The 16,454-nt window shown below is 34.0% G+C and overlaps 1 protein-coding gene across 1 annotated transcript in view; it reads right to left on the reverse strand.

Annotated features, from left to right (window-relative positions):
- cdh10a (cadherin 10, type 2a (T2-cadherin)) overlaps window positions 1–16,454 on the reverse strand; it is a 308,396-nt gene that overhangs the window by 212,740 nt on the left and 79,202 nt on the right. Inside the window, exon 2 of the mRNA XM_039754910.1 lies at window positions 9,514–9,865. Within this exon, the coding sequence (XP_039610844.1) occupies window positions 9,514–9,738 (225 nt within the window). The 5' untranslated portion in view covers window positions 9,739–9,865. The remainder of the gene's footprint in view (window positions 1–9,513; window positions 9,866–16,454) is intronic.

Below are 16,454 nucleotides of genomic sequence, written 5' to 3' on the forward strand. Positions count from 1 at the left end.
CACTGTTGCCTCATAACTTCAGAGCTGAATCCAGGCCCTCGGGGACTTTACACATTCTCTTTGAGTTTTGATGCCTTTTGTTTGGTATAATTCAATTTTTTTCTTACAGCCAAAATACATGCATGTTAAAATAGCTGGAGACTCTAAACTGTCCTTATACAGGCAAATACACACTTCTGGGTAGGTTCCTGCTTTGTGTCTAATGCTATTGAGATAGGTGGTGTCTCACTATTTGACACAAGACTGAATAAGTGAATCACACAATGGATTGATTTTGTTAAATAAAAAGCTTGGTCTGCCACAGGTTCCTTTATTGAATGTCACAGAGACACTGGCTCTTCTTCTTTGGTGTGACAGATCAGCCCCCCTTAAAAATCTCTTCTTCTTCTTAGCATTTCACCCACTTAGGTTTAGGGATTGATCTTCAGCATGCCAGTCATCATTTCTTCCTTTAGCCAATTGAGCCAGTATTTCTTTAGTTATTCACATGGGCTTTTCCCTTCTGGGCTCACTTGTAGGCTATCTTCATCACTATCTAGTCAAGCCTGACAGAATTGCCATGCCAACGCCTTTGGGCTTTTGCGCACTTTCTTTGTGATCAATGCTGTTCCTGTGATTCCCCCTTTAAAATCTATGCCAACAATTACTGATCATTTTGTTTTTTCAAACACTTAGCACTGAAATAAAGGTGTAGTCGTCCTTTTTATATAAAGGGTAATATTGTGGTTAGGCTTAGGAAAGAAAGACAGGGTTGGTGTTAAAAAGTTCATCCTCAGTGATGCACATAAGACAAAGACCAGGAGAAAAAAATAACACATTTGTTTAGAAAGAAGACATAGATGTCTGATAAAGGAATCTCAGAAAACTAAATTATGGTGGGAAGAGAGGATCAAAGAACTACAGAGTTAAAACAACACAAGATGTGACTGGTAGCTGACAGACTTGAATGACTGAAAATCGAAAGCTTACTATCCTTCTGCTAATACCATTAAATGTATCTCTGTTGTACCTAGAAAAGGTCATGAAAATGTATCGTTCAATTTGTCAAAGAAATTGGAACTGCTTTGAATAATACTTGTAGTTTAAGACAAATACATAAAGTGACAGATGAAGAAACAGTCAGCAAATGTATGATTACAGTAGATGTTATTTCTAGTTATGTATGTGTCAGAGTTTTAGCTCTGTTTCATAAAGCTAGTAGAAGTGAAAAATGATTCTTCTTTTTGCAGACAGCTTGGCTCCACAGACAGGCTGTGTGACGTTATACAGACTTGTGCTTCGTAGTTAAGCCTAGACAGAAAAAATAATTATTTTAACTGCAGTAGATTATGAACATTTGAAGAACTTGAACAGCAAACACAATTTATCAGTGAGCAACCAAACCTATCTAAGCAGCAACAAAATGTAAAATTCAACTATAGTATTTAATATCGTCTTTCCCCCACATTCCTAAAGAAATGTGTGTTAAGTTATCCTGCAATTGGCCCTTTGCGACTACAGACGTATGCATTAGTAGGTCCTGTGATGAACTGAAACACTTTTCAAGGGGGTTTCAGCTAGAATAGCTTCTGGCTCCCCAAGATAGTGAATTGCATATAGAGGTATTTGACAGCCTGATTAAAAATGAGATTACCAAAAATGATTAATTCTTTGGAAAAAAATGAATGAAAATTTATTTTGAAATATATACAACATAATAGACACAAAGCTCTGTAGAAGACAATTCATTCACACAGTTACAAACAATAAAAATAAAATTAAATTGACATTTCAACAAATGAACATAAAATGGAAGAACCAAAAATGAATAGCTACCCATATGCTAACCTAAAAAGGTTCCTCTTCAACTGTTTTTTAAATGTATCAGTTGTATCAGCGGCCCAAAAAAGAACAAGGAAGGCTATTCTACCATTTCAGTGCAACAGACTGAAAAGCCCAAACTCCATGAGTCTTTAGCTGAGTACATGGAGCAATAAAATGCCACTGGTTAGATGACCTAAGTGGGTGACTGGTAATATAACGTTGCAAAACTTCTGAAATATACTGTGGCATTTGACCATGCAGAGTTCTAAAGGTGTCTATAATTGTAATAATCAAGATATGAAAAAATAAAAGTATGCATTAACATCTCTATTTGAGCCTTCAATACTATTGTTCTTAGCTTTGACGTAATCCCCAGATGATAAAATCAAGAACACAATAAGGACCTAACATGAGCATCAAGTTTTAAAGACTGGTCAAACGCAACACTCGGGTTCCAGATACAAGATTTAAAGTTGGGTGAAACAGCCGATAACTTGAGACTGAACTCTACATGCAAATTTAACAGGGCAATAATTAAAACTTCAGTTTTTTTAGAACTAAGCTGTAAAAAATTAGCATTTTGCCATTTATTTATTTCACTCAGGCATTTGACCAGGGCAGATAACTTATGTAGGTGTTGTTGCTTAAAAGAGCATGAAAAAGCGTAAAATCGTCATCATAAATGTAACATGAAATATTAGAAGTACTTAAATTTTGAGCTAAATGAAGAATGTACAAGAAAAATCACACTGGCCCAAGAACAGATCACTGAAGATAATAGATAACAGAGGAGTATATTAAGCAAAACACCTTGAATACTTTGATTTATGTTGTTTTCTTTAGTGTCTAGAGTCTGTGAGTATCTTGAGGATATTCTATAATCTGTGTGTTATCAAAAATTACTGCCTAGTTTCTTATGCATCCAATTGTGCTTGGATTGCTCTCGGACAAAATAATGTAAGATCCTGAGGACCACAGAAAAACAAAAGCCAAAAAAAGCAGAAATATGTCATAGGTCCTTACCCAATCCAAATCCAAATTTTAAACACTGTACATCTTGAACAAATAAATATTAAGAAGAAAATAGATAATTTTGGTAATGCATTATTTGTAACAAAATATGCAGAAGGAGAGATGACTGCATGAGAAATTCAAAATGCATACTCATTGAGATTTGTTTGTTTTAAACATGGGGATTAAGAACATTATAAAAAAAAAAATGACCATCCTTGTTGAGTCAACAACATTTAAGAATATTAAGTGATGCTACAAGTACATTTCCAGGGAAATACATTATAGCAAGAATTAATGCCAGAATTATAGCTACATGAGAGATATCTAATAGGTAGTTACAGATGTTACTGCAAGGATGAAATATGCATCAGTCTCCTTTATGGTTTTCCTACTGTAAGCTGGAAAGGTGACCCACAGTGATTAAGGTGAAAGTGCCAGAGACCAGGAGTTTAGAAAAAATGTTCAAGCAGATGGTAGTAATGAAGGTCATCATTCAGTAATGACTTTCAAATGGTGAAGGACTTCAAGAAGTCAGTGAGCATGATGTACTTACTGTACATTGGCCATGCTAAGATTAGATGTAACTGTACTGATATTATATGATATCTTTCTCTCAAACAATATTCAGTAATTGAGTAATAACTACTTCATTTTAAAAAGGGGAATATCTGGTACAGAATAAGCCATTACCAAAGCAATCCAAATCTCAATCTTCAAGTCACTGTGCCAAGAAAGAGAGAAATAAGGCTCTTTGAGAGCTGAGTGGCCACAGTGAATATCAAAACCTGTTTCGTGATTTGAAAAATATTAGTTGATTTAGTCAATCGTATGTGCACATACTTATTAAAATCTCATCTTTTATTAATGTGAAGTGATGTGAACAAAATTCAAGTCATACCTTTTTCATCTTTATTAAGATTTTGTAACCAACACATTCTGAGCTTAAGAATGAAAAAATTTAAAGAAATAATAAAAGTAATATAAAACGATTTTTAATACCTTGGTCATGTGCTGTAAGTTTGCACACTTTTTAACTAGTTCATCATGAAGTAACTTTTGATTTAATTATAGCAATAACTATGTTGGCATAGATCTCTAGAAATTTAGAATACCTTACCTTCACAGCTTTATTCTGCTCTTCTTTGCAGAAGTTTTTGAGCTTTGTACACAGTCCTCTTTAAATGACTCTAGAGATCTTCTATGAGACTGCGGTCTAGGCTATGTCTGAGACATTCCAGGACATTACTCATATTTGAATTACCCTTATTCTCTAGGTTATTGTAATTATAATGGAGAAATTCTTCTTTGATCCTAGGTTTCCTGACAGAGGACAACAGATTTTGCTGAAGGAAAACATCTCCTTAGCCTTTTGCTACCATCATACTCTGTTCTTTCTGTGATAATTTGTATTAGTTTTGTGCCAAACATACCTACTTACTGTAACATACAAGGAGCATTGGTTACTCTCTTAAATTCTTTCAGCCTGTTTGAGGTTCTCATTGCTCTCTTAGTAGTCACCCTGATACACTTAGTCCATACCTAGTCATCAGTTTTGGAGTGATATCCTGATATGCGAAATATCCCGGCAACGTTTTATTTTCTTAAATTAATAATGATGACCTTAACACTACTCCCAATATACACAATGCCTCTTTTTTAATATCATGTTTCAATAATAAAATGCCACAGCTCTTTAAGGACCATAGCTGTCTTAGATTTAAAGCCTTCAGGGAAATCTACAGTAGCAGCTCATTTTATTTAGGACTAATCAGAATCAATTCAGATGACATTGGGTGAACACAAATTACCTTTGTACATTATTTGGGAATGTGGTCAGATATGAACACAGCTTACAAGCCCACTGTAAAAGATATGCACACTTACTCAACCAAGGCAGTGGATTTTAGTTATTTTTTTCCAGAAAGGATCTATTTTGTTTCCACTTTAATATTGTCCTACATGATTTGTTTTAAAGAGCTGCTGCCTCGCAGTTAGGAGACCCGGGTTCACTTCCCGGGTCCTCCCTGCGTGGAGTTTGTATGTTCTCCCCGTGTGTGCTTGGGTTTCCTCGGGGTGCTCCGGTTTCCTCCCACAGTCCAAAGACATGCAGGTTAGGTGCATTGGCGATTCTAAATTGTCCCTAGTGTGTGCTTGGTGTGTGTGTGTGTGTCTGTGCTGCGGTGGGCTGGCACCCTGCCCGGTGTCTGTTTCCTGCCTTGTGCCCTGTATTGGCTGGGATTGCTCCAGCGGACCCCCATGACCCTGTATTTAAGATATAGCGGGTTGGATAATGGATGGATGGAATGATGGATTTGATTTAATTACATGCAAAAGCTGCTTTTATAAAAAGGTTGTGCTGATTTCTGATAACCATTGTACATTCCCTTGGCAGGTGCACATGTAAAGTCACCCTCTTATGTTGAAGAATTTCATGGGAACAGCAGGAAAAAGATTTAGGAGTGACAGAAAGAGACAGAGAGAGAGAGAGGTTGGGAGCATGCACTCATGAAGCACATTGTCGCACCCACCAAATGACAAACCACCTCAGAATCCAAACAGAGTTTCCAACTTATCTTCTTTTTCAAAATAACTCATAGAAGAGCTTGAACTCTACCTCCCAAACCCCCCCCATTCTGGTCCTTCTGCCTCAAAAGAACATTTGAACAGGAAGCAGATATCATTCTAAAACCACGGAGAGGAACTCTGAGTGTCTACTTAAAAAATAACTTAGCTTTGATCAATTAGCAGTGGGGTTATAATTCCGATACCCCAGCTCTTTTTGACATTTCTTTTGTCTTGCAGTGGCAGAGTCTTGCACATTTTTGAGGATGTCAAACTAGATGACTTTACAGATTGGCAAACAACTAACTCACAGGTACTGTCTCTGCTTAGACATTAGGAGGATACTGAGTCTTACCTCCTCAGGTTTGAATACAGAGCTCCATATCATCACTGGCTACCAGATGAATGAAGTGACATACTTTCTCATACCTAACCGTAAAATCCAAAGATGATTTTTAATTTGCACAAGCTGTCTGGTTTTTGTACACAGTGAGTAAGATTTCTGTTATTTTTTTTTGGTTTAGTCTTGCTGCGATGGTATACAAAACAAAATACATTATTTGTGTGTATCAGTAGTGAGAACCAGGTAGTTATAGCTGCAGAACATAATTGACCTGAAATAAAGAGGGTAAGCCACAATCTCTTCTCTACATCATTCTCTCTTAAGGAATTTTGAAATGAAGAGGGACAAAGAGACAAAATTCTCACTCATTTTATGAGAATACATCTTGGTGCTTTCAAAACCTTACAAAGGATAAACATGCAGATTTACTGGTCGACCATTAATAGACTTCCCATTTGAAACTATAACCGAGGATACTATTATACGAGGGGCATTCAAATATAAACAGGAATTTATGAGCTACACTTTATTTACTGAATACGATGAAACAACTTACACACCATTTTCCGTGTAGTCTCCTGCTATTACATTACATGTGTTCCAGCACTCAGTAAGCTTCTTAATCCCAGAAGAGTAGAAGTCTTTTAACGGCATGTTGACCCATTCTTGCACAGCGTCAATAACTCCCGCTAAAAATTCCTTAAGTGGTCTGAAGAGATGATAGTCCCTCTCAGAATGCACAAATCATACACTCTAGTCTGAGAGAGACACTCATCCCCAACTTGATTTTTAAGTCTAGAATAAATCTGAGATAGAATGACTCCTTCATTTGTCAAAATGTAATAATTTGTTGCCCAACAGTGCTGTGTATCTCCTGCATCAACATGTTGATTACAACTGACATGAAGGGGAGAAAAACAGCTGGCACTACTAATGACAAGTTCAAACATACTTAAGTTTCTCCAATGAGTCATGTCTACCTTGCACTCTTTATAAGAGCAGAGCATGAAAATTCATGTTTATAATTAAATGTGCCTCATACCATTTGAACCTTCCCCACATGGTCAAAAAATAGTTTTCGGTGATTACAGACTAGGCTTTATGATTTTGTGAAGCCACTTCTCCTTTAGGTAGCAAAGTCAAAAATGATTGCCTGGATGCTAGTAGGGTTTCTTGCAAGTATGAAATTCCCTAAGGAAATCCTCATTGACTGAGAACTCCATTTATATCAAAAATATTCAAACTGACTTCTAAACAATTAAGAATTTGAACACCTTTACAGATTTGTATATGATCCATAAATTCTTGGTTTGGTTGAAAACTTTAATGAAACATGAAAACATATTAAGGACGCTCATAAAAACAAACAGGAAGAATAAGAATGAACTGCTCTACATCATAATGTATACTTATAGGGAGGTACCACAAATATCACAGAGTTTTGCCCTTTGGGTGGTAGTTAGCTCTGTGGGACCCTGACTTAGTCGAGATTGGGAGGCACATCACCAAGTTGTGTGGACAGTTTGAACAGTTTTGTACACAAACACTTGGAAAATGCCCAGTGAGTGCTTGTTTTACTGATACACATTGCTTTACAATCAAGAGAACCCTCCCTAAGAATTTTAGATTGGTGGATGAAATAAAAATATTCATTCCCAGCTCCTACTATGCAATGAGATGGAAAGAAAGTGTTTGATAGATCACAGGGATACACAACCCAATTAATGTCACTAAAGTATAGACATACCACATTAATCTGCTACAACCATGGAAGTCAAATAACAATTTCATTCACCCATTCAACAGATCTCACCCCTCTCACTTTGCATAATATCTGAACTGACACCTGGGTCAGAGTTCATGAACAACCTTATTGTCTCTCAGAAATCAAACTTAAGCTTTAGAAAATGCTCGATCTTAGCATCTTGAAGTTCAGTAACAGCCTCTTATCCAGTCCAGTCGTAGTTGTACCCAAGCTAGCTGAGTTGCAGCACTTCTGCAATGACTTTAAGCAACTCAACAAAGTCTCTCAGTCTGATGCACAACCTCACGACAAGGGTTGACATTTTTATGAAGAAAGTTGGATCTGCGTGTTTCCTAAGCATGATTAATATGACTAAAGGATGCTGGCAGATTCCTTTGCTGGACTATGCAAAAACAAAAAATGCATTCACCACCCCCAGTGGACATTGGTAGTATTGCATCCTTCTCTTTGAGCTATACAGGACCTTGCAACTTTTTAATGTCTGGTGGACCGACTGCTCAAACTCCATAACGGAGGATGGGCCATGTCAGGCACGCAGGCTGTTACCTTATCACTTTCAGACCAGTAGATAATATGAAAAGACATGGTACTGCTTCCGAAAGCTTAAAATCCAGTCACTCTGCCGTAAAAAACACACCAGAACAGTAACAGTATTATTCAGGAGATCGACAATCAATGGAGTAGTCCTTTAAATATCTGCCTAGAAAACATCTAAGCCAGTACTGTATAGATCAAAGAACAGGGTCATCATCCTGACAACCCAGCTATTCTTAATGTTTGTTTTCTTTTAACAACAGTTAAATTCATAATGATTATTACATAAATGTGTATTTCCATAAATTTTTCAACTATATTTTATAAGGATAAGTTGGAAAACTTCAAAGAAGCTAGTTCACCCAACACACTTGCCAGACTTATTCACCTAGAATCTTCAAAATAAAATCAAGTTGAGATTTGAAAGTCCCTAAAGTTGTGCTCACTACCACATTGCATGGTAAGGTATTCCATGTGTCAACGGTTGTTTTTGTGAAGAAAAACTTTCAGACATTTTTGTGAATTTGCTCTTAGCCTGTTTCCAACCATGTCTTTGTGTTCTTGATGAAGAATCTATTTTAGAGTAATGGCTAGGATACACTGTACAAATACCCTTCACAATATTAAATATAGTCATGTTACTTCTTAATCTCCATTTGTTTAAATTGAAGGAGTTTCAACTCTTTCAACCTCTGCTCAAATCTCATAACTCTCAGTCCTGGAATCAACTTAGTTGCTCTCCTCTGGACTTTCTCTAGCATTGCTATGTCTTTATTATAATACAGACACTATAACTGTACAGAGAGCTCCTAATAAGGTCTCTTAATGTGTTACAGTATATACAGTAGCTTATGCATGAATTCTCTTAACTTGTACTCCACACATTGTGCTATATAACCTATTAGCTTTCTGGATTGCTTCTGTACACTGTTGATACTTTTTGTAGGTAGTAATGACACCTTTATGACTCCTAGATCCTTCTCATAGCTGTACTTCCAAATTTCAAATCAGATCTATTCAAATCTAACATTTCTATTTCCTACATGTAATATCTTGCATTTACTTACATTAAATTTTACCTGCCACAGATCTGTCCAAGCTTGTATGCTTTCCTGGTCCCTAATAATTTAGCTAATTCTGCATTATCTGCCGTTCCACCTAGTTTAGTCATTTTCTTCTAACTCAACCCATGTTTTAAATATATTCGTGTCTAAGCATTTATGTGTATTAACAATAGCAGTGCCCCATCCTTATGGGACAACACTTATTTTGAAAGTCCTCTTTTTAAAGGGAACTTTAAGAAAGTTCTCAAATTCACACACCATAATCATTACATTTCATATAAAAAATTACAAAAATTGAGAAAAACAAAAAAAAATGTTCAGTATATCTTAATGTTTTGATGGAGTTTATTCATTTTTCCTTTCTTTATGCTGCCCATATATAAGAGAAAATCAATATCTTAAATTTATAAGAAAGTGAGAATAAGTACCTTGCCAACATATTGATGATCAGTTCCAGTGTATTCCTCTAAGAGAAAGAAGTGATTCCACATCCAGCTACGCTTGGAGCGATAAAGTATTTTCTCATACTTTACTGGTGTACCAATTATCTTGTCTCCAACTTCTTCATTAGTCCTGTCTGATAGTGATTTTGTAAAACCAAGCAATGGAAAGCAGTTCAAGAGTAGCAGCAGTAAGCAACGTTCAAACAGCATTGTATCCCGACTTTGTAATCTTCAGTGAATCATAGAGCACTGCTGGTATTATTGTGCTGCCCGTTTTTTAATTTGCAGCATTACTGATGCTGACATCATTCTCCTCTCAATTGTCCTCTCCAGGTCCCTGCAAAAAATGATTGAAGCTTAGAATTATTAGAGGGAAAAACATATCACATCAATGGCATTCAGATATTTTTACAATTGAGTGTCACTGAAGGTTTACAGATTTATGAAGGCGGATAATGTATATAAGCCATGCTGTCTTTTGTTCTAGGTACAGTTATACACAAAGATCCATTAAAATGTTAATTTGAAAACATATCAAAAGCAAGCATTCATAAATATCAAAATGCTCTTAGGATGTGACATTTATCAGCTCTTTTCCATGATTTAAGCATTTGACACTAGTAAATGAACATGTCATTTTCTCAATTCAAAGAAAGTCATTTTAATAATGCATTACAAATTGCAGAACAGTAATATATTGTTAATCTGTCAGGTGGTGAAACTTTTTCATAGTAGTACCTTAAGAAGCAATTTTCAGTAAATTATAATGTGGTATTTTCTAGTACACTCGCAAATACAAAGAAATATTTACTTTATTTAAGGTGCCCTTGTTTGGGTGTCAAGGCCAAAACACTCAATACTGAGTTTTGAAGGCCATCTTGCCACTGTCTGATTTTTCCTTTTTTTTCCAGATTACCTCATCACAGTAATTATCAGAACTGCCGATTCAATGCACGGGTGTGCAAATGCCTTTTCTTTACCAATTTGAGAAATTACTCTCACTGTTCTATACCTCAAAAAGGATGGGCAATTTCTTCTCAAAATAGGTGCAAATGCACAGTCCAAAAAAATATTTCAAATTTCAAAATTACCTGGGGCATGCAAACCTGACAGATGTTTGTGATGCTAGATGGTGTGCAAAAACTTTTGGTGGCATGTACATTAACTATTTTGTTTGTAAGAAGAATTTAGGATGATTATTGTGAATTGTCTGTGCATGAGCACAGTGTCAATTGCAACCCCCAATACCAGAGTGAAGCTGTAGAAAGATTGTATTGTTAAAATGTATTTGGAAAGTTTCTATTTGATGCAATAGAGTCTATGCATGGTTACAGGTTATTTATAAAGGCAGATGTGTATTTCATGTGGTTGATAAACCACAAACATGTAAATTTAATTTAGTTCTTTGAAATAAAGTAATTAGCACAATACAGTCACATAATTTGATACAACTGAAATATAATAATCATATTTAAACATTAACAGATGATTTATGTTTACAATGTCTATGCGAACATATGCAGAAATTACAATTTCATCATTTGCTCAATGCTCAATGTCATAGAAGCTGACTAAAGAGAACTGTTTAGCGAGCCAGACACAAACATAAGGAGTGTCATCAATCAATATATATTTGGTAGTCAACATTTAAAGACAATATTTACCAATTTGTAACTTGAATTTTAAAGCAAATCCATATATAAGATTCATATATTTTTGACTCCCAATTAAACCACTCTTTAGTAGCATAGTTAAAGCATAGATTTACAATAACGTGATTGTCTAATTTCATTTTGCTGATCCTGTGTCTAATATGCTAATCCAGTTAGAGAATCCCTGTTATTATTATACTATTATGATTATTCTTGTTATTGTTTTCATTTTATGAAGAATGAAACACCACAAATAAATGTTTAAAGAAAAATGTTCACATTGACCTAGTCATTATTCAAAATAGCATGAATGTTTCTTATACGTCAAAAAAAAAGTCAGCATCACAGTCCTTTGGTTCTCAAGCTTTCACTACTCATGGCTGATTTTTGAAACCAAACAATAAGTGTCTCTCAAAATGGTATATTGATTATTACACATATTAAAGTTTATTCATTTTTTTGGCCCTTCAATATGTATGACAGGTTGGTACACATATAGGACATAATATCACTTTCAGTGGTAGTTATATAACTAACTCAGTTTAGATTTTTTAAAAGACAAAAAGAGTAAAGTGACATCAAGTTGTGATTTCTAGAAATTTATCATCTATTTTGATGTTTCCCCACTATTTAAATTATATACTATATGTAAAAATATATCAGATTTCAGACAATTGCAAATGTTTACTTAAAAATAATTCTTAGTATATAATCTTCATAAACTCATCATTGTGAGAATAGCTCTGTGCAATAAATATGCTGCGATGTTTAGTCCCCGCTTTACTATTCTTTACCTAATGCATGATGCCCTCATCAATATTACCAAATTAAACTGTCAAGAAAACTTAAAAAAAAAATGCTTATTCCTTTATAGGGCACTAATTGATATACTAGAAAACTCAAAATTTCAACCCTAGAGTTTTATTGGAGGATATTACAAGACTTTTTACTATATGGATTCTGGATTCAAGCCCACAAAACAATCTTTTATTACTTATTCTCCGAAGAAAATACACTGTAGTTTTATACAATTAGTGTTTTTGGGTATGTCTTGTGAAAGATCACAAAGACACGATCACTGTATGGTCCACTTTTACTCTATGACATCTATGTATTATAAAATGTATTACATATATAATTAGATTCTGTATATATGTTAATTCTTTATAAACATTCTAAATGTTTTTTTCCTTTCTTGTAGTGTAATTTGAAAACATTTTTTAACTCTTCTTGTTTTGATCTACCGTTTTATTCCATTCACCCATCAAAAGCACAGATTAATTCCTAAGTGTTCAGTATTAGTGTATTAGTATTACTTTTTTATTCTGGTCTTATTCCATTAAGAGAATAAAGATTTTAAAGTAACATTACATTTCTATGTTAAATATTAATATACTAATTATGTTTTGCATTGCAGCACATATGTAATATACTATAATTTTAATATATGTACTGTATATAACTATTTTAGACACATACATAAATAGACTTACATTGCTTTTTTCATTCAAACATAGTAATTTAAAAGCTAGACCCAAGTGAGTGGCTGACACTTATCAGCAGTGACAGCCATGTGTTAATAGTCTGCAGGAAGTTGATAGAGGGATGATGAAGGCACAGTCAGTAACTAAAGAATGGAACCATGCCAAGAAAAAGACATCCCGTTTTAAGACTTAATGATGCCTGTGTTCTTTAGTCTGTCACCAAAGCAATGCTCTGTTGTGAATCTTTTTTGCATACACGAAAATGTAATTGTTTTTCTTTCTTTGTTTTTCAATATGCTCATTAAATTGTTATATAGCTACTGCAGTTATAATTTGCTTTATGTTCATATTCAAAGTAAAGCATTAAATACGACTGACTAAGCAGCCAATTGCCATTTGCTTATTTTCTTAATCCAATTATTTTCTCTTTAATGAACAAAAGTGAAAATGCTGAAGAATAATCAATAATGATTTTACTAAAATGTTTACATAATTTTAAATGCTAAAAGAAAGAAAATAATTTCTGTTTATTTACTTAAGTACAAAAGTCATTGAGTCTGCACCATCAATTATGATGCATTTGTTACCTGATACAGCTTAAAAGTACTGAGCGCGACTTTAAGTGCTAACTTTAACAGTGAAATGTAATGATTATGTTGGTATTTTCTAATAAAGGAAGTACAATAAATTATGTATAAGAGATAAATAAAAAAGCAAGCACTAAGAATTCAGTTACAGGGCCAGCTTGAACGTAAGAAGAAGGCCATACTATTATAAAACACATTTTATATGCAAGAGAAAAAGCTCAATAAATGAAGTAAAAGTATCAATAGATACATTTAATAGTCATTACTAGTGATAAAAATATTTACTCAAGGTTAGTAATCATTGTTAAAAACTGAAAATGTGAATAAGGCACAAAACAAAACACTGTACCGTCCCTAGTGTAAATCCATACATCCATCCATTGTCCAACCCGCTATATCCTAACTACAGGGTCACGGGGGTCTGCTGGAGCCAATCCCAGCCAACACAGGGCAAAAGGCAGAGTGACAGCCCACCGCAGCTAGTGCAAATCAAGTTTTCAAATTACTATCACAAATTAAAATGGACAGAGAAAACATGGAGAAACAAAAGGGTAATAAAGGAAAAACGTGGTGGAGTAAACTGTTGTCAGCATGAGAATGCCTTTTCTTAACTGTTCCTGATACTGTCCTCAAACAAGCTGATGCATTTCAGCATTTATACGTTCTTTATTTTTCAGGAACAACATGGAACAGATACAAATAATACAATAAATAAGCCAATAAAAATAAATGACTGAGAGCAAAAAGGAAAAATGTAAAGTGAAAGAATGTATTGACGCAAGTTCATTTGTCATTATGTAGAATAAAAAAAATCAATTGAAGTGTCACAGGAAGTGGAAATAACTTAGGCACTAAGCCAAATTTTGTGAATAACAGCCTACAATAGTAATGCTGAGTGTCTCTCCTCTCAGCAAAACTAACCTATAATCAGATCAATACGCACTAGTGCTTACTTATTTTATGACCTCATGAAATTGACGACACTAAAAGTGCATATTTAAGGTACACATTTCTCATCTTATCTCATCTCATCTTCCAAAACTACTTTTTCCTCGTAAGTGCTGTGGTGTACACATTTCTCTGATTCCTAATGTTGCTGTAATGTTTAATAATTAATCTGATTAGAACACCTCTCCTCTTGGTGATAGAGTAATTCGATCACCACTTTGGAGAATTTCAATTTGAGTTTTGTATGATCACATGAACATATTACTTTTACTTTAGTTACTTTAAAGAAATTATAGTCAATGCGTGATAATTTAAGAAAGACAGCATTAGGGCTTATGTGTACAAATACAAGTAGGTCTCAAAAAAGACAATAATTAAATATTAAAGGAAGATTTTGGTAGCAGGCTTGTACTGCCTCAGTTAGAACTTTTGGGGCAATCAGGCGGAGATCTTGAGATGAAAAAGAAAGGGTACACTAGCGAAAGGGTCAACACCAAAAAGCGAGCCAATATGCAGTCTTAAGTTAATAAATACTATACTTCTCTTGATATTAAATCAAACTAAGCACTTGCGAGAAAGATTATGACAATATGTACAATTTTGGAGGAGGATTTTCCTATAACCCACATTTATATATTGTCATGCTGAGGAACACATGTGACATGAATTCTAGGACAATATGTCTTAGCAATCATCGCAGCACCATGTCAAACATCACAAAATGGTGGTGCCCACTAGAAGAACAAAATAGTGTTGCAGTAAATTAAAAAATAAATGATAAAATAAATGGACAAGTCCAAAAACAAATAGTAAGTTCAAAACAAAAGTGAATTCTCCATAACTAAAAAAAAATAATATATAACCTCACAAAAAATGTACTGAACAAAGAAAAAGATTAAAACATACTAGCATAACAATCTTCTGATTTAAAGTTAATGTGAAAAAAATACACGATGAGGGGGTCTGTTGGATTACATAGACACTGAATTATTGGGAACTCTGCTTGCTCTTGCATACTTCTGTTAATTTCATATGGCTTCATTCATTTTAGGAAGACAGATCTGAAAGAAGACATCTCTGCAAAAGAATGGAGGACCACAAACTATATTTAAATGCTCCAAAAGTAAAACATAAAATGCTACCCTAAAACTCTCACAGTACAAAGAGATTGGAATATTATTCGTCATTTCATCTAATAGGTTCTCCTTACAACTTTGATATTACCAATTTTTGTGGAAATGTATACATGTTAAAGCCATAATATTTCACTGTATGTCAGAATGTACAAAAATTTGCTAGTTTCAGATAAAGGCATTGAAGTTCTTTGAAAACATATGGAATATATTTTAACTATTAGAAGAAAAATATAATATACAAACAGCAGCAAAGCTCCCACTTGAGAAAAGTAACATTGGATATTTATGCATTTTGGCTGTTATTGTGTGATATTTTAAAATCAAATGTGTACCCGTATGACTAATATATTTTTTATTTGTGGAAAAATGTCTAGTATTTTCTAAATGCTTTTGTCTTTGCGCATCTCATTGTGCATGAAAATGCACTTTTGTGGTAGAATTTTTATTAGCAAAAACAGTAATGAATAATAGCTCTGTTTTTAGGTAAAACAGTGACTTTGATACATATACAGTATGATCTCCATCCTTACAATAGACAAAGTAATTTTTACAAAGTTTAAGAGAAAATGTAAATAAAATAATACCTCCCACAACTCCCATTTTATTTAAATTGGGAGTGTCAGTTGTTCTGATTTTAATTCATCTCAAATAGTACATACATATACATTAAAGCATTTTCATTAATGTACTAATTTTTTTCTTTATAATGTATGTTTAAATATCTTTCAATTGGAAAAATGATCCTTTTCAAACTGTTGAAATTATACATAAAATAGGAAAGTGTGAAATGATTGCTGTTTGTGCAAAATTATAATCATTAACAGATTGTGATATGGTAGCCAAACGTTTGTGTGGGTGTGTGTATATTATATTCAAACAGTAGTTGTCTGAACATTAAATAGTCACTTAGGAGAAAACGGTAGAGAGCATTTGAAAAGTAAGTTTTTAAGTGCACATTTGGTTAAAAAATGCATTATTATAATTTACATGAGCGTCTTCAAGTGTATTAAATATTTTGATAATTGAGAATGATGTACAGTATTATTAAGTCTTCGTTGATAAGAGTAGACACTAGTTGTAAACTTGGCAAGCACAATCTACAATGTTAATTTAGAATCT

This window comes from Polypterus senegalus, chromosome 5, assembly GCF_016835505.1.
Source record: "Polypterus senegalus isolate Bchr_013 chromosome 5, ASM1683550v1, whole genome shotgun sequence".
NCBI lineage: Eukaryota > Metazoa > Chordata > Cladistia > Polypteriformes > Polypteridae > Polypterus > Polypterus senegalus.